This window comes from Carcharhinus amblyrhynchos, chromosome 8, assembly GCF_965287045.1.
Source record: "Carcharhinus amblyrhynchos chromosome 8, sCarAmb.v2.hapA, whole genome shotgun sequence".
NCBI lineage: Eukaryota > Metazoa > Chordata > Chondrichthyes > Carcharhiniformes > Carcharhinidae > Carcharhinus > Carcharhinus amblyrhynchos.
In genome coordinates, this window is record NC_137331.1 from 10,846,874 (window position 1) to 10,870,672 (window position 23,799).

Sequence of the window (23,799 nt, forward strand, 5' to 3'; positions counted from 1 at the left end):
CTGATAGCAATTTTTGGAAAGAAGAATTGAAAATGGTCAGACCATATTTTGCTAGTATCTAATATGTCAGTTACTGTTATGAAGCATGATAAAGAAACCATAAGCAGATAACAAAAATAAGTGATTGCTATGGCAATTGTCTTTCCATGATGTGGAAATGCTGGTGTTGGACTGGGGTAAACACAGTAACACCAGGTTAAAGTCCAACAGGTTTAATTGTCTTTCCACCAGTGGACAAATACAACATCTTATATCCTGTCGAACTTATTGAATTTAAATTCAATAGAAAATCTGGAATTAAGTCTAATGATGGCCATTAAATCATTGTTGATTGTCATAAAAATCCATCTGGTTCACCAATGTCCTTTAGGGAAGGACATCCACCGTCCTTATCTGGTCTGGCCTACGTGTGACTCCAGACCAACAACAATTTGGTTGACTCTTAAATTCCCTGAAGGGTAATTAATGATGGGCAATAAATTGCTGGGCCAGCAGCATTGCCTAAATCCTATAAATGAATTCAAAAATATCAAGATTCAAATGTCAATGGTTGCTTGAGGAACTACAGGAGGGTAATCCATCACCAGATCTGCAGTTTAACAAGAAGTCCATCCTTCAATTAAGACAAGAAAAGGAGAAAATTAGAGAGGACTTTTGCTCCATTTAAGATTCTGGTGGGCACCACAAATCATAATCCAAGAAATAAGGTTCTATTATCTCACATCGTACCACTTTGGCACAAGTACCCCACAGTCTTTCAGATCCTACCTTCAAGTGCAGTGATTGTTGTTATGCACTCAAGCTATGTGCAAAGCAGCGCCCACCTAAGATCCCACAAAACAGCAATAAGAAATCAGAGCTGTTACTAATTGAATTGATGGAAATGGCAGAGACAAAGGTGTTAGTGGGAGTTCGAAGATAGTTCCTGGGCAGTTATCTCCTGAGGGGACTACTCATGATGCACCTCCACTATCCCTTTTCCCACAACCTCCCCATTTCCAGTGTTTAGGTCTCTGACAACACTTCTGCCTGATAACTTCAAACCTCCATCTCTTTTCTATGCCTGTCCTTTACGAGCTGTGGATTTCCCCAAAATTTGGTTTTTCAATTTGTGGACTTCTCAATGATGCCAAGACTATGCTTCTGCATTGATCTAAACTGTAAGAGTCAGCTGGAGTCTGATCTGCTGTGTATATTTTAACAACCATTCCCACCTCTGCTCTAACTGTACAATGATAGTTTCCCGCTGATACTGTAACTGGTTTCCAAATTCTACTGCCTTTTGTGAGGGACTAAAACTGTATGTTTTTCTTATAGTATATGGAGATATGCTCATTGCTATCTCTAAAAATTTCAAACAGGATGGAGACCTAAAATAGACCCGAACAAAAGGATCTACCTGCCAGTTTCTCTGATACTGACACCGCATTCTCCCTGAAGAACCACTAATAAATTCAATATGGGCTGCACAGATCAAATTCAGAGAGCTGTATAAAGGCCATCTGTATTTTCATATAGCACACTGCTGTTGGCCAGTGTGGGTTAAGAAAAAAGGGTCCCCCTACATCTCTCTTTCAATTCTTAATTGTTGAGACATTCAACAATCTTGGGGAAATCAGATGAGGTATATACACCCTTTGTCAAAGACACTGTGCAGAGTTGGGAGTCATGTGACATGGACCTCTGGTTTGCACACCAATCCTATTGCCTTGCAGTATTGAAAAGCCTCCACTTTACCATCTAACTAGCAGCATCCTAGACCAGGAACTCTGGCCCAGGCTGGACACCCGGCCCCCAACTACTCTGCTTTTCCTGGAAAATTTGTATTATTGCGTACAAGAACGATTCATCTCTGCATGCCTATCTCATTGTGGGAAAACACCATCACCAGAAAAGTGAATTATCCAGCATCAGTTTTCAACTCATCAACCTCTATGTGGGAATACCACTTTGGACTTCGATTCTGGAACCCACATGAAACAATAATGTTCACCGTGGTGTCTACCCTGCAAAACCTTCTTTTCTCCATCCCTCTTGAATGCAAATAAGGCAACATTGCAATCCTTCTCATGCATTTGGAGTGTATGCAAATAAACGAACCCTCTGAAGTCACCCTCTCAACTTTTCACTGCGAGTATTAATAGAAAACTGGATCACGCAAAAACCGAGTGGTTGGGAAATATGCCACTGCTTACAACAAGGAAAAGAAATCAGATCACCATTCTGTTTCCAGCTGGGTGGTGAGAGGAGAAACTAGTGCTGTTACATTAACCTGTCTCCTACCTGTAACACTTTTCAGCTTTAGTACAATCTGTTCCTGGCCAGATTTAGTCACCTGGACAGAAGAGTATTTTCTGCTGCTTCTCAGTCTTACAACGGCTTATCACTTCATCATCTTTCAGCTCAGAAACTAATCCTATACAGCTCTTTAACATCCATTTCTATGGAACTACCTCTATCAGCACATCCTCTGATAGCGTACCGTCAAATAACTTCTATACTCGACCCACCTGCAACACCTATTGTTGAATTTGGACAACAATTCATTGGTGCTCAATACTACCTCACCCTATCTCTAATTTTAGCTTAGAATTTGCATCAATTGATTGGAAATACTCAGCAGGTCAGACAGCCACAGTGGAAAGAGAAATACTTAAGTTTTCAGATTAATGGCCCAATGACCACTCTGATGAAAAACAAGGAGAGGCAGTGGTGTAGTAGTATTGTCACTGGACTGGCAATCCAATGGGACCTGTCATGATAGGTAGTGAAATTTGACCTCAATAAAACAAAATCAGGAATTCAAAGTCTAATGATGACCATGAAATATATGGCCGAGTGCAGCAAAGGTTCACGAAACTGATTCCTGGGATGTCAGGATTGTTGATCAGGTCTGCGTTCACTGGAGTTTGTAAGAATGACAGGGGATCTAATTCAAACATAAAATTTTGATAGGGCTGGACAGAACAAGGATTCAATGTCTCAAGATAAGGGGTAGGCCATTTAGGACTGAGATGAAGAGAAACATCATGGGGCGTGGGAGGGAGGGGGAGGTTGGTTAACCTGTGGAATTCTTTACCACTGAAGACTAGAATATATTTGAGGAGGAAATAGATTTCTAGACTCTGAAGTCGCCCAAACAAATTGCCATCCACCAAACAATCCCCATCCACGACTACTCTCCTCCAAATTGCTGAACGTTTTCTCTCACTCAACAATTTTCCCTTTAACTTGTTTCACTTCCTGCCAATCGGTGTAGTTATGGGTCCCATGTGTGAAACCTGCTTGTTCCAGTCTGACTCAGGCCCTTTCCCACTTTTGCTCATTACATCAATGACTGTTTTGGTTTAGCTCAGTTGGCTGGACAGTCTTTCATGATGCAGAACGATGCCAACAGCAGGGGTCTAATTCTCATTCTAGCGAACATTATTCATGAACGCTCTGCTTTCTCGTCCTTAGTCCTTGCCTGAAGTGTGGTGACTGATGTTAAATCACCAACTGTCACATCTCCCTCAAAGGGGTAAACAGCCTAAGGTCCACTGAGACAGTGATGACACTTCATTTATTGGGAGGTATGGTGGCACAGTATTTAGCATCACTGCCTCACAACGCTAGAGACTCAGGTTCGATTCCGGCCTTGGGTGACTGTGTGGAATCTCTCAGTGTCTGGATGGGTTTGCTCCAGGTGCTCCAGTTTCCTCCCACAGTCCAAAACATGTAAGGTTAGGTGGATTGGCTATGCTAATAGTGTCCCGAGATGTGGGTATTACGGGAATCGAGCAGAGTGGGTCTAAGTAAGATGCTCTGTTGAAGAGTTGGTGCAGAGCCTACGGGCCAAACCGCCTCCTTCTGGACAGTAGGGATTCTATATACATAATTTATTTTCATTCTCTCACTTGGACTGGGATTTTATTGCTTTGGGACGAGCAAGCCCATAAAATCCCGCATATTGAGCTTCCTACCAATTTTCACCCCTCACTACCTCTGATACTTCCCTTCCTTGACGTTGCTGTCTCCATTGCTGGTGATAGACTGATCATCAATATTTACTACAAACCCACCGACTCACATAGCTATCTCGATTACAGATAGTCACACCCAGCACCCTGTAAGGGCCTCATCCCAGTCTCCCAGTTCCTCTGACTCTGCTGCACCTACTCCATGATGCCACCTTTGAAAACAGCTCTTCGTACACGTCTGCCTTTTATCAACTGCGGTTGACAGAGCACTTAACCATGTCAGCTCATCTCCTGCACTTCTGCCTTTATACCTTTCTCAAGCCATGATAGGGCTCTTTTTCTCATTTTACACCCCACCTGCCTCCAACATTTCTGCCAACTCCAGATGATGCCACCCCTTAAACACATTCCCCTCCCACCCAGGTCAACATTCCACAGGGACACTTGCTCTGTGACACCTTGGTCCACTTCTCCATTGCCCCAACCCTACATCTGCTTTCAATGGCACTCCTCCATGCCAACACAGGTGTAACACCTGTCCCTCTATGCCCTCCCTCCTCACTGTCCAAAGGCCCAAACGTTCCTAAGTTAAGCAGCATTAGATGATCACACCCTCCAATTTGGTCTACTGTATTTGCAGTTCCCAATACAGTCTCTTCTACACTGGGGAAACAAAACTCAAAACTAGGTGACTGCTTTGCAGAACACCTTGGTTCCATCAACAAGCATGACTCCAACCTTCCTGTCACTTGCCATTTCTATTCAGCATCTTGCTCTCTTGCCTACATGTCTGCCCTTGGCCTGCTGCAATGCCCCAATGAAACACAAAGCAAACTGGGAGAACAACACATTATCTTCCAATTATGCATGGTATAACCTTCTGGACTCAACACTGAGTTCAACTTTAGGCTGTGAATTATCCCCTCCATCTTGACTTCCCCTTTTAGTTTTCTGCATTCAGGCTTGTCCCAACAAACCACCCCCCAAATTAACTAATTAGTCCCTTTCCACAGATGTTGCAAGACCTGCTGAGTTTATCCAGCATTTTCTGTTTTTATGTTAGATTTCCAGCATCTGCAAAATTTGCTTTGATCAACCTCAGTGCCATCTCCTCTTGTCTCTAAACTTACACACTGCTTATCTGATATCTAGCACTGGACAAGCAGAAACTTCCTCCAATTAAATATTGAGATAAAGGCATTGTCTCTAGTCCCTGTTATAGACTCTCTGCATTTGCAATTGCCTCAGGATGGGCCACGCTATTCACAACTTCAGTCATACTTAACCCTGAGTTGAGCTGCCAAGCACATGCCCGCATCACCACAATTTCCATCCCTGTAACATTGCGCTACTCTGCTCTTGCCTCAACTTACCTGATGCTGAAACTTATGTCCACGCCTTTGCTCCCACTAGAACTGATTATACCAATGCACTGCTGGCTGGCCGGCCTCCCATGTTATATACAGTGCAAAGGATTGTTAGTGTTGAACGTTCAAATACAAAGGTGTTTCTGGTGGATGCATACCATCAAGACCATGTTGAGCAAAGAACAAAAAAAATTACAGCACAGGAACAGGCCCTTCGGCCGTCCAAGCCTGTACCGACCATGCTGCCTGACTGAACTAAAACCCCCTACCCTTCCAGGGATATGCCCCTCTATTCCATCCTATTCATGTATACGTCCTGATGCCCCTTAAAACTCACTGTCATATCTGCTTCCACCACCTCCCCTGGAAACAAGTTCGTCAACCACCACCCTCTGTAAAAAACTTGCCACATACAACTCCTTTAAGCTTTGCCCCTCGCATCTTAAATCTATACCCCCAAGTAATTGACTCTTCAACTCAAAGTTGAGTAGATTCATAGAAATGTGCATTTGCATGAAAACCACATCCATGGAAACTGAGATTGGTTGGGAGTTGCTATCAGATGAGGATTGGTGGCTAACTGCTCAAAGAAGAGGATAATTTCCTCTTATCTGAGGAAATTCAGAGCTTTGAAGGGCTTTGTGACTGAGATTGATGTCATATGTGCTGAGTGGATTGCTTGGTAAATTTGTGGGCTCTATCTTTCTTGTATCTGTTACATGATCTGTAAATTATGTTTTACATTGACCACATGTTGCCTGCTAATTCGTGCTTAATTAATGTTGATTTTGGTTTGATTGTTGCTGTAAAAAGTAAAATCTTGTTTATTGAGTCTCTCGCTGGGGTTATTTAGTACATTTGATTCTTTCTGGTTTGTTGATCTCCATGGAGATCATAACCGATGAGACCACCAGAACAATAAACCTTTGAAAGAAAATGGTGATGACAAATAAATGATCAGATAATTTAGCTGTGCTTACCAAAGCATCTGCAACAGCTTCCTCTACATCAGATCCTGTATTGAGAACTCGCATGGCACTCACTGATGCAGACAATCTACTGGACTGATTAAACCCATAGCGATCGGACCCTGCTATTTTAATCAGTAAGAAACAGAAATAACTTTAAATATTTAGCAATAAAATATCACATTTCTGAATATTTAAGAAATGAAAACGCCAAATGGGGTACCAGTTAGGATCTGAAAAAAATATTCCAACAGAATAAAATATCATGTGCACCACGTCTTGTGATGTGAATAAAAAAGGTTTCTACCTCTCCTATCAGTTGACAGAGGACAGTATTATTTTAAATGACATTTATGCTGCAGAGTTTTGTTTGGAAAAAAATCGGTGCAAGAAGATTTGGAAAAATGAGTTCAGTTTTGATACTGACCATCAAAATAATTAATTCACTGATGCAAATAAAAAGGTTAATAGAAAGCAGATACATAAACCTTGGTAGGTTGAAGTGCACATAGAAAAGGCCATTAAAAAGACAATTGCATAAATCTCCCAGACACTGAATTGTCAGAGACACTGACATCTCCGACCTTCCAACAACCACCCTGGCCCCAACTATCCCAACCTGTCAGCTAGCTCGGTACCCAACCAAGCCCCTGACCGCCCAGCTAGCGTCCTGACATCCCAACTAATGTTTCGACCACCTGACCCTCCTACAAGCCTACCTACCTGCCATCTCGTCACCCTTCCCATCTATTGGCTTATCTCATCCACCCATCCCACCCATTTACTCATTCATCCATTCACTAACATTCACCCATTAATTAACATTTACTGTAAACCTTAAAACTTATCTTACAGCAGCTAGTGCATGTTCTGTAATGGGCAAGTCCTGTCTTCCCCAGTGATTCTGCTATACTTCGACAAAGTTCCCTGACAATCACTTTTGGTGGTGTTCGGCTCAGTAGACCCGGCAAGAAATGCAGAGCCACGTGGCGTTGGGAAAAGTTTGAGCACAGCCAAAATCTGACAATGTTGACGTTCCTTGGGAGATGCAGGATAATGAATTTTAGATACACAGGGCAATGTTTACTGGAACAGGTGAGCGATGTTGAATTTATATAAGGCTTTGGTTTTGAGAGAATAAATAATGTAAGGTTATTTCCATTTGATGGACTCATAATAAATTATTAAAAGAATAAAGACCAAAGTTAGAAGAGATGTTTTCATATAGTCGGTTATTACTATGGCACATTTTACAACACATGGCAATTGAGGCAGAAACTGCAGTATTGTTAAAAAAAATTGAATAAAAATGAAAGAGAATACACAACATTAAGATCAGAGGGATTAGAATTACGAGTGATGCTTTTGATTGCTATGCATGGTGAGCCAGAATGATCTCCTTCTGTGCTGTAATTGCTATGATTCCAAGTGCACAGTTGTGTAAAGAGACTACTGTCTAAAATAAGGTAAAAGAGAAAGAAAAAACAGTGAAAACCTAACAGGAAAAATAGGTAGATGATACGATTCAAAAATGAATCAATCTCTTTCTTCAACATAATCAGTGACTGAGTAACCATTGTACCCTGCAGCAGTAAACACCTCAGATTCATAATCCTTTGATTGAATTAATTTATTCTCATCTCAATCTTGAAGGCTAACTCCTTATTCTAAGATATGAAGTCTAATTCAAGCCAAGAGAAACGTCCTCCTGAACAAGGGAGAGAATGAATTACAAGGCAATAGGGGAACTCAGGAGCAGGTGGATTGAGAGGTACTTGTGAGAGAAAGTGCACAGAACAGGGAGAGGTAGTTGAAGCAGCTAAGAATGAGGGCAAGATAGAAAGCAAATACAGGAAGTAAAGTTACTTTTGATATTTTTGCAACACAAGAGTACAAGAATCTCTGCAGCATTATTTCCATTTAAATTACTGTAAACAAAACAAAATCTTCAAAATATAATTAACTGTTTGATGAGAAAATAAGGATGATAAAATTGCTCATTATGGATACAGATCTAGGAACATGCCAACCAAAAAATTGCCAAGTTGAAAGATTTGCACAAACAACATTGGCATGCTGTTACCCGATTTTTCACCTGTAGTTGAATATGTGTCTGAGGTGTAGAGAGCACCAGTTGATCTGGAGTGATGTCTGGAGGCTGTAAGTATAGGATGACAGAAACCCTGTCTATTACCATGGCAAGCCTTCCGTTATGTACAAAACGCAACTTTGAAATTAAAGATTTGTCTCTTAAACAAAAAGAACAAAAACGTTCACATTATTTGCTACTTTCCAATCCACACGGACTGTTCCAGAATCTGGAGAATTCTGAAACATCAAAAACAATGGATCCACTATTTCTGTAACAATCTATTTTAAAACAATAGGATGTAGGTGGTCAACTCTAGGGGATTTGTTGCTTTTAATCCCATGAATAATTACCTTTCTTCACTAATGCGAATAATGCTCAAATTCGGCATTTTCACCAGGCCCGTGGTTCCCCACTACTTCTGAAACATTTTTAAACTTGTTCTACCATGAAGACTTACAATTGTTCAAGATATCTGTCATTTCTTTATTCCCTGTTCTAATTTCTCCTGCTCCGCTACTGAAAACCCAGATTTACACTGGCTAATCTTTCTTTTTACATAACTATGAAGCTTTTACAATCTATACTAATTAGTTTACTGCCAGATTTTCTTCTCTTTTTCTTGACCAATTTTTTAGTACTTCTTGCTGAACTTCAAAATTCTCCGATCCCCAGGCTTGCTTATCTTTTTGGCAATATTAGAAGCCAATTTAATTCAAATAGTTAATGCCCTACTATGGTCAGCATGTTTATTCCACTAAGAAGATTAGACATCTTAATGAACTTTATCAATATCTATTATGTTCTCAACTGAAGACTCTGATTTTTATTTGCACTAAGTTTTGTTCTTGTTGATTGGAGGTTTTCTTTGTTCTTCTAGATTAAAAATCATTACCAACAATAACCAGGATAAATTCACACCATCAATAGGGAAATTTAGGAAGCTATTTTCCTCTAAAGTTAAGTTTACGCTTTTAATCAGTGATTAAGACAGCTATCGTTGATTGAAAGACAGACCCTTAGTTCTTGCCTGATGAAACACTTTTCAAAGATGATAAGAATGATTTTTAAGGATTAAAAATAAGTTCTCCATAAATTTGGTAGTGTTTTTAGTCTGAAAAATGAAGCCTATTTTATGAGACCACCACCTTATTTATTCACACTAAGATAACGACTAAGGTAGTATGCAAAGCAATACGTACAGTTATTAAAGTAGGACACAACACAAAAAGTTCACCTTCCTTATTCCTACTAAGGAATATTTTAACTGCTTTTGGTCCCATGCTTTCCATACTTCATTTTCTGATTAAATATTGAGATATAACAATGTTAAAGGCAATTAAAATTAAAGATGTTTAATAGATGTAAAGCTAAAACATGTGTAACATTAAAAACTTGAAAATCATCTGTGCTAACGCAGAGGACAAGCCAACCATTAAACAATAAGCCCTCCCTATCCCACTGTTTAATGAATCTTAGCTGATCAGCAAATAATTTGGTTAATGATTTGTGGGTTTTATAAAGTGGGCATGCAGATAAAAATGAATTGAATTTGTGAATAAGTTTTCACAAGTATAATTAGAACAGCAAAAACAAAATTTCATAACTGACAATCAGCATTTTCAAATGTTATTGAAAAAAGCTTAGTCTAAAATTTCACTCAATAAAATGTCATGTTTTGTGCAAAGCCAATGAATTGATGTACGAATATTATGCCACCTTGTTATATTGCTACAGCTTTTATAATCTCCACAATGACACCAAAAAACACGTTTGATTTTCTGTGCCACTGAATTGACTGCAGGCCATCTAACCTTCAGGTAGCCCAGTTACTATAACAGTTCTGCTCTGCGCTGCTCAAATCACAGAATATGACAATGCAGAACAGATGCTTCGGCCTATCGAGTCTGCACCAATGCATAAAATGCCCTGACCTGCCCACTTAATCAACCTTGCTAACACTTGGCACACAGCTGTTAATGTTATGGCGTGCCAAGTACTCACCCAGGTACTTCTTAAAGGATGTGGGGCATCCCGCCTCCACCACCATCCCAGGCAGCGCATTCTGGCTGCCACCACCCTATGAGTAAAAACGTTTTACCTCAAAACCACGCCCCCCCCCCACCCCCCCCGCAAATTTCCCACCCCTCACTTTTAACTTGCGTTGCCTAGTAACTGAGCCTTCAACTAATGGGAACAGTTGTCCCTATCTACCCTGTCTTTGCCCCTCAATCTTGAGCATCTCAATCAGGTCACTCCTCAGTTTTTTCTGCTCCAACGAAAACAACCAAGCCCTTCCAATCCCTCTTCATAATTTAAATGTTCCATCCCAGACAGCACCATGGTAAATCTCCTCTGCACCACCTCCAGTGTGTTCACTTCCTTCCTATAATGTGGCAACCAGAACTGCACACAGTACTTCAGCTGTGACCTCACCAAAGTTCTATACAATTCCATCATGACCTCTTTTAGTGGCAAGCTTTAAAGGAGATTTTTTTTACACGGAGGTGGTGGTGAGTGCCTGGAACTTGCTGCCAGGGGAGGTAATGGAAGCAGATACTATAGTGGGTTTTAAGGGGTGTCTGGACAAATACACGAATAGGATGGGGATAAAGGGATATGGTCCCCGGAAGGATAGAGGGTTTTAATTCAGCCAGGCAGAATGGTTGGTGAAGGCTTGGAGGGCTGAAGGGCCTGTTCCTGTGATGTAATTTTCTTTGTTCTACTTTTGTAATCTATACCCCGATTTGACAAAAGTGTGCTGTATGTCTTTTTCACCACCCTATTTACTTGTTTTCTGCTTTCAGAGATCTTTGGACCAACGTGCCAAGGTCCCTTTGTGCTTCAGAACTTTCCAGTGTCAGATCTTTTGTAGTATACTAACCTTGTCAAATTACTCCTTCTAAAGTACATCACCTCACACTTTTTAGGGTTAACATTCATCTGCCACTTATCCACCCATTTGACCATCTCATCTATATCTTCCTGTAACCCAAGACACTCAATCTCACTGTTAACCATCCGGCTAATCTTTGTATCATTGGCAAACTTACTGATCTTACCCCCCACATAATCATCTATGTAATTTACCTAAGTGACGAATAATAGGGGGCCCAGTGTGAATTCCTGTGGTACACCACTGATCACTGGCCTCCAGTCACTAACACAGTAAGAAGTCTCAATACCAGGTTAAAGTCCAACAGATTTATTTGGTAGCAAACGCCACTAGCTTTTGGGGCTCTGCCCCTTCGTCAGGTGAGTAGGGAGTTCTGATCACAAACATCGTATATAAAGGCACAAGCTCAGTTTACAGAAAACTCTTCTATAAACTGAGTGTGTGCCTTTATATGCCCTGTTTGTGATCAGAACTCCCCACTCACCTGATGAAGGGGCAGAGCCCCAAAAGCTAGTGGCGTTTGCTACCAAATAAATCTGTTGGACTTTAACCTGGTGTTGAGACTTATTACTGTGTTTACCCCAGTCCAACGCCAGCATCTCCACATCATGACTCCAGGCACTAAACCAGCCATCTGTCACTACCCCTCTGTCTTCTACCGCTAAGCCAATTATGAATACACCTTGTCAGATCACCCTGTATCCCATGTACATTAATCTTCTTAATAATTCTCCCATGTGGGACTTTGTCAAAGACTTTGCTGAACTCCATGTAAACTACACCAACCATACTACCCTCATCCACACATACTTGGTTACATGCACCAAAAATTCAATCAAATTTGTTAGGCTAATATATTCATAAAATTATATAAAATATTCAAGCAATTATGAAGTGTAAACTTTAACAAAATATTCATAAAACATTAGATATACAAAACAAGCTACAATGCAATGAATTGGTTAAATCCCTTTCAGCTCCAAAGATCCAATATCAAAAAAAGTCGCACTGAACATTTAAATGATAAGGAAATGGTACTGTAAGATATTATCAACAAAATTTCAGTTTCGCAAGCCATGCTACAATGCAATGACACTGGTTAATTCCCTTCCAGCCCAAAAGGTCCAATATTAAAACAGCTGACACTAAATATTTAGATAAGGAAACAGTACAGAAAGGATAGAACTTTAGAAGAATGATTGCAAAAGGTACAACAGGTTAACCTAGATTTTATCGTGGAAAAAATTAGGTCAACATGTTCTTCATTATTTATGCAACAATCCAGAAGTTGATGTCCAGAATGCAATGACCCTCCATCAGCATAATAGAAGTGGCATTGTGCCATTTTACTCACCAACAAATACACTGAGTTATGTGAAGTTCCTTACTAACATGCTATTTATGGACTAGACTCACCACACAACGTTGGGACTTATCCTTTCAGTATTAATTGCTAGCAAACAATCTCTGTGCACTGAAATTCTCCAAGTGTACAATCATTCCTTCAGCTTTTAATTTTCAGATTTAAAAAATATTTCAATACATTTTAACTTTTACTTTGTCTCTTTTTTTCCTCTCAATTTTCTTTCATTTATTTTACTTTTTGTGCCTCATCTAACATTAAATTCATTGTTCTAACTTGCATGTCTTGGTTCAGACTTGGTGTTGCTCAATGATTCTTCAACCTGATTAGTTAAGGAGATAGAATACTGCCTGTTCTGTTTACACAGTTCTACATCTCCTGTAGAGGGTGCCACATCATTTCAAACTGTAACTTCTAGCACAAACATTCAAGCAAAGCATGTGAGCAAGTCTAACAAGTGACATGTTCACAATAAACTCTGGGCCACTGAAATGTACTTTTTAATGTAGTTTGCCATGTCAAATAAAATGTGCTCATTTATAAAAAGTAGCCATTTTTTTAAATTAACTCAGCTATTCTGTTCAAACAAAAGTCCAGGTTTCCTATTGCAAATAAGCTAATCGGGAATTGATTCTGACGATTCAAGGAAACAATTGCATGAAACAATACCAGTGCCAAATACCTGCAGTAACAATCACTTTAGGGTTGCTTGTATCGGTGGTCAAAATTAATATGTTCAAAATCTTCCAAAGCACAATAAGCACTACTTAGATATTCAATGAATAGGGAAGGAATGGCACCATTCTTGTAAATACACAATCTTTCCAATTTTTGAAGCCACTGAAAACAGATCCTTTGATGATCAGATTTATGCAATTAAACAGTGTTAATTGCTCATTTCATACAATTCTCTATTTTCTGCTTTATAACAAAAAACATTGAAAACTGGCATGTCATACTTTTAAAATAGTAAAAGGTTTTCAGTTTGATGACTGCTAAACCAGTCAGTTGACTGACAAAAATATCATGTACAAGAAATGGAGAAACTCTTGGCTGGAAGGCATTTAACTTGCATCTCAACAAGCAGATACTAACTTCCCAAAGCATACAGCAAATGCAATGAAACTATCTTGATGCAAATGCAATGAAACCAACTTGACACATAGCCATGACATAAATAAGATGCTCAATGTTGCAGGTTAAATGACTAGAAGTGAATACAAAGAGGGTACTCTAATGAAGACACTAAATGGAAAAGAAGTTCAGCAAAAAGAATCACTAGTTGGATGGCAATAGAAAAGGAATGGGTAGCCATGCATTAAGTGATGACTCCTACTTACCAAGTGGAGTAAAGGGTCGAACAGGACTGGTGTCCCTGCTGCTTTCACGGCTGGCATCCCTGCTGCAGCCCTGACTCACACTAGGTCGAGGGATACGGCTGCCTCGAACTAGCAAGGGTCAGGATGGGTATAGAGCAGCACAATTATTTTAAAATAAAAATGCTAAAATATTCTTCCGGCAATTATTAAATATCCACTGTCAAAATTTTGGCTTCAGGTGTTAAAAAATTTGAAAATATGAATGCAAAATGATGTAATCTTGGTTTATTTTGGATCCTGGAATCACTATACTGCTGAAGGAGACCATTCGGTCCATTGTGTCTGCACCGACATTCTGATAGTGTATCTTATCCTATCCCCACAACCCCACACATTTACCACAGCTAATCCACCTAACCTGCACATCTTTGGATTGTGGGAGGAAACCCAATGTGGAGTTTGCATGTTCTCCCCATGTCTGCATGCGTTCCTCCCACAGTCCAAAGGTTAGGTGGATTTGCCCTTAGTGTTGCAAGATGTGTAGTTCAGGTGTTGAATAAGGTGGGAATAAGGTGGGGTAAAGGGCCTGGGTAAGATGGTCAGGAGAGTCGGTGTAGGCTTAACTGGCCAAATGGCCCACTTCTGCACAGTAGAGGTTCTATGACTCCACATAGTGACCCAAGACCAGTATTGAACCTGGATCCCTGATGCTGTGACGCAGCTGTGAGAACCACTGTGCCACCATGCTGCCCATGTATTTTAAAAATCTTTTAAAATACTTATGATCTACATTTTTAAGCAGGTGGGTGATAACCACCAACGGTCAACTCACTGACTTCATACTAACTGAAAGTCATAACCAAGTTAAAACACAGAATTTGATTCGTTCATGTTCAGTTTAGAAAAAAGGCCAACGTCTTTGGTAAAGTGACAAAACATGCAGAATGAAGCGACATCAGGCTCCAAAAAAAAAGCTAGTGCTGCAACTTTCTTTTATACCAAAAAAAAATCAGAACATGGTTGGAATATCACCTAATCAGGATAGGACTCGAAGCATACCTAAAAATAGTTATTCTCTTTTCACTCAGTTTACAGTTTTGACTACTTCCTAGTTGACATTTAACAAATAAAAACAATTATTATCAGATGCTCTTTTTACCCTCATCGTTCCTGCAATAATTCTCGTCATAATTAATGGCAGTAAGAAAATTCTTTGGGTAGTTGTTGTTACTCTGAGATTAATTATTTTGAAATCTCAAGCCTAGGGACAAATGAATTACAATAAGCTTGTTTCAATTTCCGGAAATCTTCCCACATGTGGTAAAGTAAGTAAAGAATTAATCAGCTGGCCTTGAAATTTGCAAGTATTATTTTGCCCATGATTTCTGTTTCCATTGTACTAATATTAATCTTCAGCCTTTGCCTATAAAGTTATAAAGTATTTAAGTCAACTTGTATGCAATGACCATGAACCTGATCAACTAAGCCTGACGCAGCAATTGGTTCAGTCAAATTAAAAGACATTTCAATTCATATATTTCAGAAAAACAGTGAGGGAAACATCCCAGAGTGTATATCATCCTCATTAGCAACATGGAATTGGTACAAATTGATACTGAATCAGAACAGATCTGTAATTAAATTCTTCATTTGGTGCCATAGCACTTACATGGAAGAAGAGTGAAACTATCAATTAAGTAAGGGAGTTGGGCAAGGGGTTGCACCCATCTATGGAAAAATAACTTGTTTAAACTAAAATTATTAGCAAGGGGCAAAGGGATAACTTTATTAAAATTCACCTTATATATGGTTTCAGTTTAACTTCTGTATTATCATATAGTAAAGGAACATGTGGGTTGTTATGTAGAGGGAATTCAGAAAAACGTACAAAAGTGATCAGATATACAGGTTACAATATAAGGTTTGATGAACCTGTACATCATGTTGGAAACTGAGATGCATTTCAGTCCTTCCAACAAAGCCTCAAGGTTTTACTACAAGTAATTTCTTTTTAAATATACATGTTCACACATTAGCCATGATGTATACTTAATAAATCTGTGATACCTGACATTCAACATTTAAGAATCCTACTGATCTGAGGAACAACATAAAGAAGAATGTTCTCCAGTTCAGTAATTAATACCAGGTTATGTTCACCAGAAGTTAACTGCAATGTAATCCCACTTGTAATTGACATGAAATGTTTTGGTCAGGAAAAGATGAAAGTCAAGCTTTGAAATTAAGGAAGCAGAAATCCAGTAAGCAGGTGACTGCTGAATCTTAAAAATGTGATAGTTTGGCAGGGCTGGTGAAACTTAAAATTCTGAAAACACTTGAGTAGCCTCTCCAGCCAATTTTTCAACAAATAAAAAATTCTAATCACCATCTGTTGTGTCAAGGCTCCTACCAATGCATAAGGAACAAAACTTAACTTTAGCATGTGGCTTTACCTATGTCAAAGTGCGCACGGTAACTAAAATGGAGTGCCACCAAGGAATAAAAGAAACAGTGAAGGAATACTGTAAAAATGAAGGGAAAATCTGTAAGCAGGATAAATCATAGTTATGATTGCTACTAACGGTCCAGTATTGACCTCTAGATTTAAAAAAAAGGGGTGGGGAAATGATTGTGATAATTTGACTATTTCTGCCATCCCAAATCCAAATACATATTAGAACGGCAAAAGAGATTTGGTATTCCCAGATCTCACTGATTTGGTATTAGATACTCATCCTTGAATGCAGATCCTTAAATACGAGTCCTAACATCAAAACTAAATTTAATTTCATTCTAATTTGTTATATATGGTAAATAGTTAGTTCTTGTTACGTAGGATAATTAAACGTGTTTCAGTTAAACGTGTTAAAGAAGTTGTAAAACTCTAACTACAACAATTCATCAGGATTTCAAAACAAACTCAACACTAACTTGTGAGATTGCATTGGGAACCGATTTGATCACCAGAACAATTCTCCTTCCCACAATTCCTTTTTTTCCCCCACTTGTAATTAATTTAAATTCTTTCACTGATGTAAAAACCCAGCATTAGACAAACAATGCAATATGATGTCAAGGGTGATTTGCTGAGGTTGAACTGAAGCAGTTCTTTATTTTTGGATAGGCAGGTGGAAGGCAAAGTGGCATTTCTGGAATTAATAGAAAAATGAGAAAAAAGGGCAGGTGCTATCAGCATAATGTCAATGCTTTAAACTGTCACTGAGGGACGGCATGCAAGCAAGAAAAGGTGACAAAAAAAATGGAGTACAGCAGGGTATCTCAACAGTCAAGAGATACAATTTCTTACCTAAACTCAATCGAGAGGGGCTTGCTTCTCTGCTGCATCCTTGGCTACGTGGTATTTTACTGCGTTTCTGCCCTGGAACTCCTGTAGGTATGACCCGCTGAGTTCCAATGCTCACAGTTGAAAGTGCAGTGTTACTCAATACTCTTCCAGGAGAACCAGAGCGACTGGCAGCTGAAATAAAAATACGCAGAAAACAATCAGCAGCTGTTCAAATGAGGAAAGGACAAGTAATTTGAAAGAAAACAGAAAAAGTTAGAAATACACTCAGCAAGTATGGCTGGCAGCATCTGTCAAGAGAGAAGCAGAGTTAACATTTCAGGTCAAACAGCTCTGAAAGATCAAGAACTGAGACATACGCTCAGTTTCTTTCTCCACAAATGCTGCCTGACCGACTGAGCATTTGCGGCTTTTTTGTTTTTATTTCAGATTTCCTGCACTCGGTATTCGGCATTTGGGTAACTAAAACATATTGGTTGATATAGTTGATGCATCCAATGCTCATACTTTGTTGTGATTTGCGTCTTTTTAAACTCCACCATATACATATAAAGTGGCTGAAGCTATCAGCAGAACAAATGAAAATGTGCAGTTTAAGGGAAGCTAACCTGGTTGTGCAAATACCACAAATGTGCAGTTGCAGTACTACCAGTTAAGCAAGAACTGGTTACTTGAGTCATTTATGGAACTTTTTCTGTAACTGCATACAAAAATCTCCCAATTGTTCACTGCATCTGATTTTGCTTAATTAAAACCACAAAGATAAAATCTGCTATTTTTAGAATGCTGAAAACAAAAACCATCAGCTGAAATTCTCTTTCCTCATTCATGGCTGGGATTTTCTGGTGCCATGATGTGGAGATGTGAAGAACAACCAGTTCTTCATCCAGACACAGAACAGCCCTGGGGACCAAATTCACACCTCAATATGCCAACATCTTCATCCACAGGTTCGAACAAGACTTGTTCACTGCAAAGGACATTCAACCAATGCTATACACTAGATGTATCAATGACATTTTCTTCCTTTGGAGTCTGGTGAACAATCACTGAAACAACTATATGATGACATCAACAAGTTCCATCCCACGATCAGACACACCGTGGACGACTCTCCGGAATCGGTTGCATTCCTGGACACACACATCTCCATCATGGAGGGTCATCTCAGCATTTCACTGTACCACAAGCCCATGGATAACCTCATGATGCTTCACTTCTCCAGCCTGCACCCTAAACACGTTAAAAAAATCTGCTGTGGACAAGCCCTCCGTATACACAGCTCTGCTCAGATGAGGAGGATTGTAACAGACATCTCCAGGCACCGAAAGGTGCCCTCATAAGAACAGGATATGACGCTTGACTCATCGATCAACAGTTCCAATATGCCACAGCCAAACACTGCACCGACCTCCTCAGAAGACAAACAGGGACACGATGGACAGAGTACCCTTCGTTGTCTGGTACTTCCCCGGAGCCTTCAACATGTCACTGATGAAGACGAACATCTCGCCAAAGCCAGCCCCTCACCCCCACTTCTTGCCTTCAAACAACCGCACAACCTCAAACAGACCATTGTCCACAGCAAACTACCCAGCCTTCAGGAAACAGTGACCATGGCACCACACAACCCTGCCACAGCAACCTCTGCAAGACGTGCTGGATCGCTGACACGGATGCCATCATCTCACGTGAGAACACCATCCACCAGGTACATGGTACATACTCTTGCAACTTGGCCAACATTGTCTACCTGATACGCTGCAGGAAAGGATGCCCTGAGGTATGGTACATTGGGGAGACCATGCAGACGCTACGACAACGGCTGACTGAACACCACCTGACAATCACCAGGCAAGACTGTTCTCTTCCTGTTGGCATTCAGCCTCTGATCTTCGGGTAAGCGTTCTCCAAGGCAGCCTTCCTGACACATGACAGTGCAGAGTCACTGAGCAGAGACTGACAGCCAAGTTCCGCAAATGAGGACGGCCTCAACTGGGATCTTGGGTTCATGTCACACTATCTGTAACCCCCACAACTTGCCTGGATTCACAACATCTCACCAACTGTTCTGTCAGGAAACAGCACACATCTTTTTAACCTATGCTAAATGCTCCCTCCACTCACATTGTCTGTACCTTTAAGGCTTGATTAGCTGTAAATCATTATTCACATAAATTGAGTTTTTATATGCCCTGTTTGTGATCAGAACTCCCACCCACCTGACGAAGAACAGCCAGTTCTTAAAGCTAGTGGCGTTTGCTACAAATAAACCTGTTGGACTATAACCTGGTCTTGTGAGACTTCTTACTGTATTTTCTGGTGCCACAGAATGAATGGAATGCCAAATTTTCCATTCTCACTTGCAATGAGTCCAAGATTGGAGAATCCAGCCAAAACATCACTTTCAGAATTAGCAACCCTTAACAATTAAATAATTAAAAAAAGATGTATAACTCACAAAATAAATGGAACACAATGCACTTTAAACTTCTAGCTTAACATTAGGGTTCAAATGTAGTGAATTAGATGGTCTTTAAGTAATGGATTAACAAAATTTCACATCAATATGCCTGAACCAAGTTACAGAAAAACAGTCGACCATTTTCAGGGATTTCTATACCATTTCGTTTTCAAAATGAAACAAAGACGAAGGTTGAGAAGCGACCTGATAGAAGTTTACAAAATGTTGAGAGGAATAGATAGGGTGGACTCTCAGAGGCTATTTCCCCAGGTTGAAATGGTTGCTACGAGAGGACACAGATTTAAGGTGCGGGGAGGGAGGTTCAGAAGTGATGTTAGGAGTAAGTTTTTCACTCAGAGGGTGGTGAGTGAATGGAATCGGCTGCCGTCAGTGGTGGTGGAGGCGAACTCGCTGGGGTCTTTTAAAAGACTTCTGGATGAGTATATGGGGTTTAATGAGATTGAGGGTTATAGATAGGTCTGTAGGTTGGTAGGTGTTGATGTGATCGGCACAACTCGTGGGCCGAAGGGCCTGTTTGTGCTGTAGTGTTCTATGTTCTAAAGACGTGGAGAAGTAAAACAAAATAGAATACTTGCATCAATGGCCTTTATTGTAAGAAGGTTCACAAAACTTCTTATTGTGTAACATTATTAAACATTCACTTCATATTTAATTTTTACTTTCAATATGGTATAGTACGCTCCCCTCTTTGTTTTATTCAGTTTGAGAAAGGAATTTGGTCATCTTTCAGCTGTGCAAAATCTGAAAACTACATTTTATACTTTATTCCCTCCCACAACCTGAAAAGGGCTGATGGACTGACTGCTTATTTCATGCACTTCGTTTTCAGATCAGGTTTGCAGCATTTTCTATGTTTGCTATATGGAAACATGTATAAAAACACATTATATATATATATGCACACACACGCGCACACACACACACACACACTTCTAGCTGCAAAAAATGCATGAAAATGACTAGCACACCACAGGCACCACAACTAGAATCCAGAGAATCTTACCACCATTTGGGTTGGCTGACTGTGATCCTGAACAAGTGTAAAGGCACGATTAGCATTTTAAAAAATATTTGTGTTTATTGGTTGGAAATCCGTGACAAGGGAAGGAACAAAGTCGATTCATATAAATGGCAAATTGAGGAAACAAAGCTTTGGTCATTTTGTTAAAAGAGAGGTTGTGTCAAACAAGCATGCTGAAGAACTCTCAAAATCTGATTCATACATAATGCAAATGAAATTAAGAGGCATGAGCACGTGACACAAAGTCAAGTATCACTGAACACTATTCTACTGCAATAAAGTAAATAATAGATAAACAAGAGCTTTTCTCCTATTTCCAGTAAAGGTACACTGAAGTTTGCAGATAGCCATTTATAGACAGAACAGTAAAATAAATTTTTAAAAAGATCAAGACAAGAAATAAAAGCCTGAAAAGCAGAAACGTTTAGCAATGAGAATTTGTAGAATACAGGCGGAATTCTCATGTTTTTAGAGTAAGTACAGTGGTGGGCAGTTCAGGCGGTGCCTGTCCCGCTGGCCAGACGGTGGATTCCAGTTTCCAGTACCAGTTTCAGCGCTTGGATCATTAATTATGCATAAGCGAGATGCCTTCGACTCTCCTGGCAGTCCAGCAGCTAATTTGTCTGCCCATCCTAAATTGATGGGTTTGAGGGTTCCAACACCATATTTAAATATTGGTCCAGCATACTGATAACACCCTGTCCAGCCAGCCATCTTCACCAAAATGTCAGCAACCCAAGGGGAAAAGGATAGCAGCCTCAATAAGAAGTCTGATCCTCAATTTAACCACCCGACATTCAACCTTATCACCTGCAGGGCACCCAGGCCCAACTTGGGTCTCGACCCACCAGATCTGAAGTCATCATGCATCCGCTTCCAACAGATGGTGTGGTTTCCCTTTGACCATCTCCCCCTCACCCTTTGTGAGCTCTCGTGCAGCCTTGTCGAGGTCCAGCTTTCTCCCCTTGGTCTTCCTACATCTTCCATTATTCATTGTTTTCATCAATCACTTTATCCCTCTGCCTGCCTTTGAGAGCTCTTGCTCTTTTCTACCCTCCTTCCACATTGGTAGCCTGACAAAGGCAAAAAGGATTCAGAGGACCCACCCACCTCTTCTCAGTCTATCCTTGGTCAAACTTCAGACCTTTGTTGTGGTGGCTGCATGAGTCCCACAGCACGGTGCTGTCCTGATAGGCATTGTTTTATGGCACTAGTGGGGAAGGAGACCATTTTACTCCCCAGCCCCAGGCATCGTGCTGAAGCTGTGACACAGGAGCATCCATGTGTCCAGCAGCGCAGTGCTGTCTGTGAACAGCAGCTTGGCATGGAAATGGAGGGCAAGAACTGGCTTGTGCCGGTAGTGGTGAACAGTGCATCAGGAATAGCACAGCTCTATGATATTGTTGCACTCACCTCAAAGTCTCTGGTGAACTGAGGGCAGCCTTGTGCACGCCACTCTTTAGCGATCAGGTTTTACATGTTTTACATGTTTTTCTGCTGGTGTAACACAAGATTGGAAAGCTTGATGGAACACCAGTGGGCAGCTGTTTTAATAACATTCATGAGATGCAAATGAATGTAAATATCATTAACACAACCTGTCAGCAGGATGCCATTAACCTGCCATTGGGAGAAGTGCGACGTAATTTTACACCTGCAGGTTCCTGACTTTTTGGTTCCCACCAGATTCTCTGCATCTGCCCCAGTGGAGTGGGAGAATTCCGCCTGAAAAATTTAGTACACTAGGATCATGGTGGTACAAAACTAACAAGCACTGACAAATGGACTGGCAACTCAAACAGCAAGTTCACAATCCTGGCCTCATGACATCTTCATGCTTAGTTGTGTGAAACACACTTGGAATGAGTTTCATCAGTTCTTGCAGTTTCAGGTTATGTCAGAGTAACAGACTGTCCCCAAAAGGAAACTGTCCAAGTCATGACCATGTGCACTTGCAGTTACTGAGAATAAAGTAACACTAGTATTACAAGTGCAAACTAAATTAAAGGATTGTTCTCCTCCAGCTTCTCTGTGATCAAAATCTAGGCAACATATTAAAACTGCATACCAAAATACTAAAATTCATGCACGTGATGATGCAAAATGTACCTTTTGCATGGATACATAAAGAAAATATGAAACTGTATGAGTATGTGAGAAGTCAGGTTTTTACACTTCAGTGGTGGATCATTGTATGCCTGAGGATGTAACACCTGGTCGTCTGTAAGCATGCCAACTGAACAACACAACTAAAGTCTCACACAGCATTCAGGTATGTGAAAGAAAATCAAATGAAACAGTTTTTCAAATATATTCTGGAGGAAGAAATGGTCAGTAAACTGCAAGCATTATGGCTTTGAACCAAGATCAGTGCATTAATATTGCAATGCCTACCCATCTCCCCACCACTGCAACTGATAAAACTTTGTTTTCCAAAGCGTTTTCTACACAAATTAAAAGCTGTCGCACTCACACGAGCAAATTCCAAAAAAAGATTTAAAATGACTCAAATTATAGTTATAAGTAGTAGTCAGCGGCTCAAGTAGCAAGCAAAGAATCCAGGTATTGACTTGTGGTTTAAAAAATATGGTGTTGCGTAATGGAGATGGTAGCTAACCAAAAAATTTGTATCCCGAATACAATTTGAAAACATGTTCGTGATATTGTAATCTCAAATTATGCAACTCGCATGAATCTTTGCAGCAAAAATTAAGTGATTGCAAATTCGAACAGAATTCTGCTAAGCCATTAATTTGAACAACATTCCAAACCTTTGGGTATTTGTCACAAATGGCTTTCCAACATTCATGCTCATGGATTCTAAGCTTAGTATGGTGGTACACTTATAACATATGACAGTTTTCATATCAAAATGACCACAAACAAACAAGGTGCTAATGCTAAATATCAGGATGTTGCCAAGAGTAGAGAATTTCAGTTATTCAGAATGATAAGTAGAGAGGGATTACTTTCTTTGAAACAGAAGTGGTGAAAGAAAAGAGCATTACATTCTAAGTGGTCTAGAAAA

General features: G+C 40.1%; 1 protein-coding gene across 32 annotated transcripts in view; it reads right to left on the reverse strand.

Annotated features, from left to right (window-relative positions):
* The window catches only part of clasp2 (cytoplasmic linker associated protein 2), a 358,037-nt gene that overhangs the window by 135,037 nt on the left and 199,201 nt on the right, over positions 1-23,799 (reverse strand). For 10 of the 32 annotated variants that reach the window (XM_080193660.1, XM_080193665.1, XM_080193659.1 and 7 more), the window contains 3 exons: positions 17,269-17,439; positions 13,983-14,090; positions 6,307-6,416 (listed from right to left, as the gene is read on the reverse strand). In XM_080193660.1, the coding sequence (XP_080049786.1) occupies positions 6,307-6,416; positions 13,983-14,090; positions 17,269-17,439 (389 nt within the window). Of the gene's footprint in view, positions 1-6,306; positions 6,420-8,377; positions 8,453-13,982; positions 14,091-17,268; positions 17,440-23,799 lie in introns of all 32 variants that reach the window. The other 22 variants (XM_080193667.1, XM_080193666.1, XM_080193652.1 and 19 more) reach the window with 5 other exon arrangements.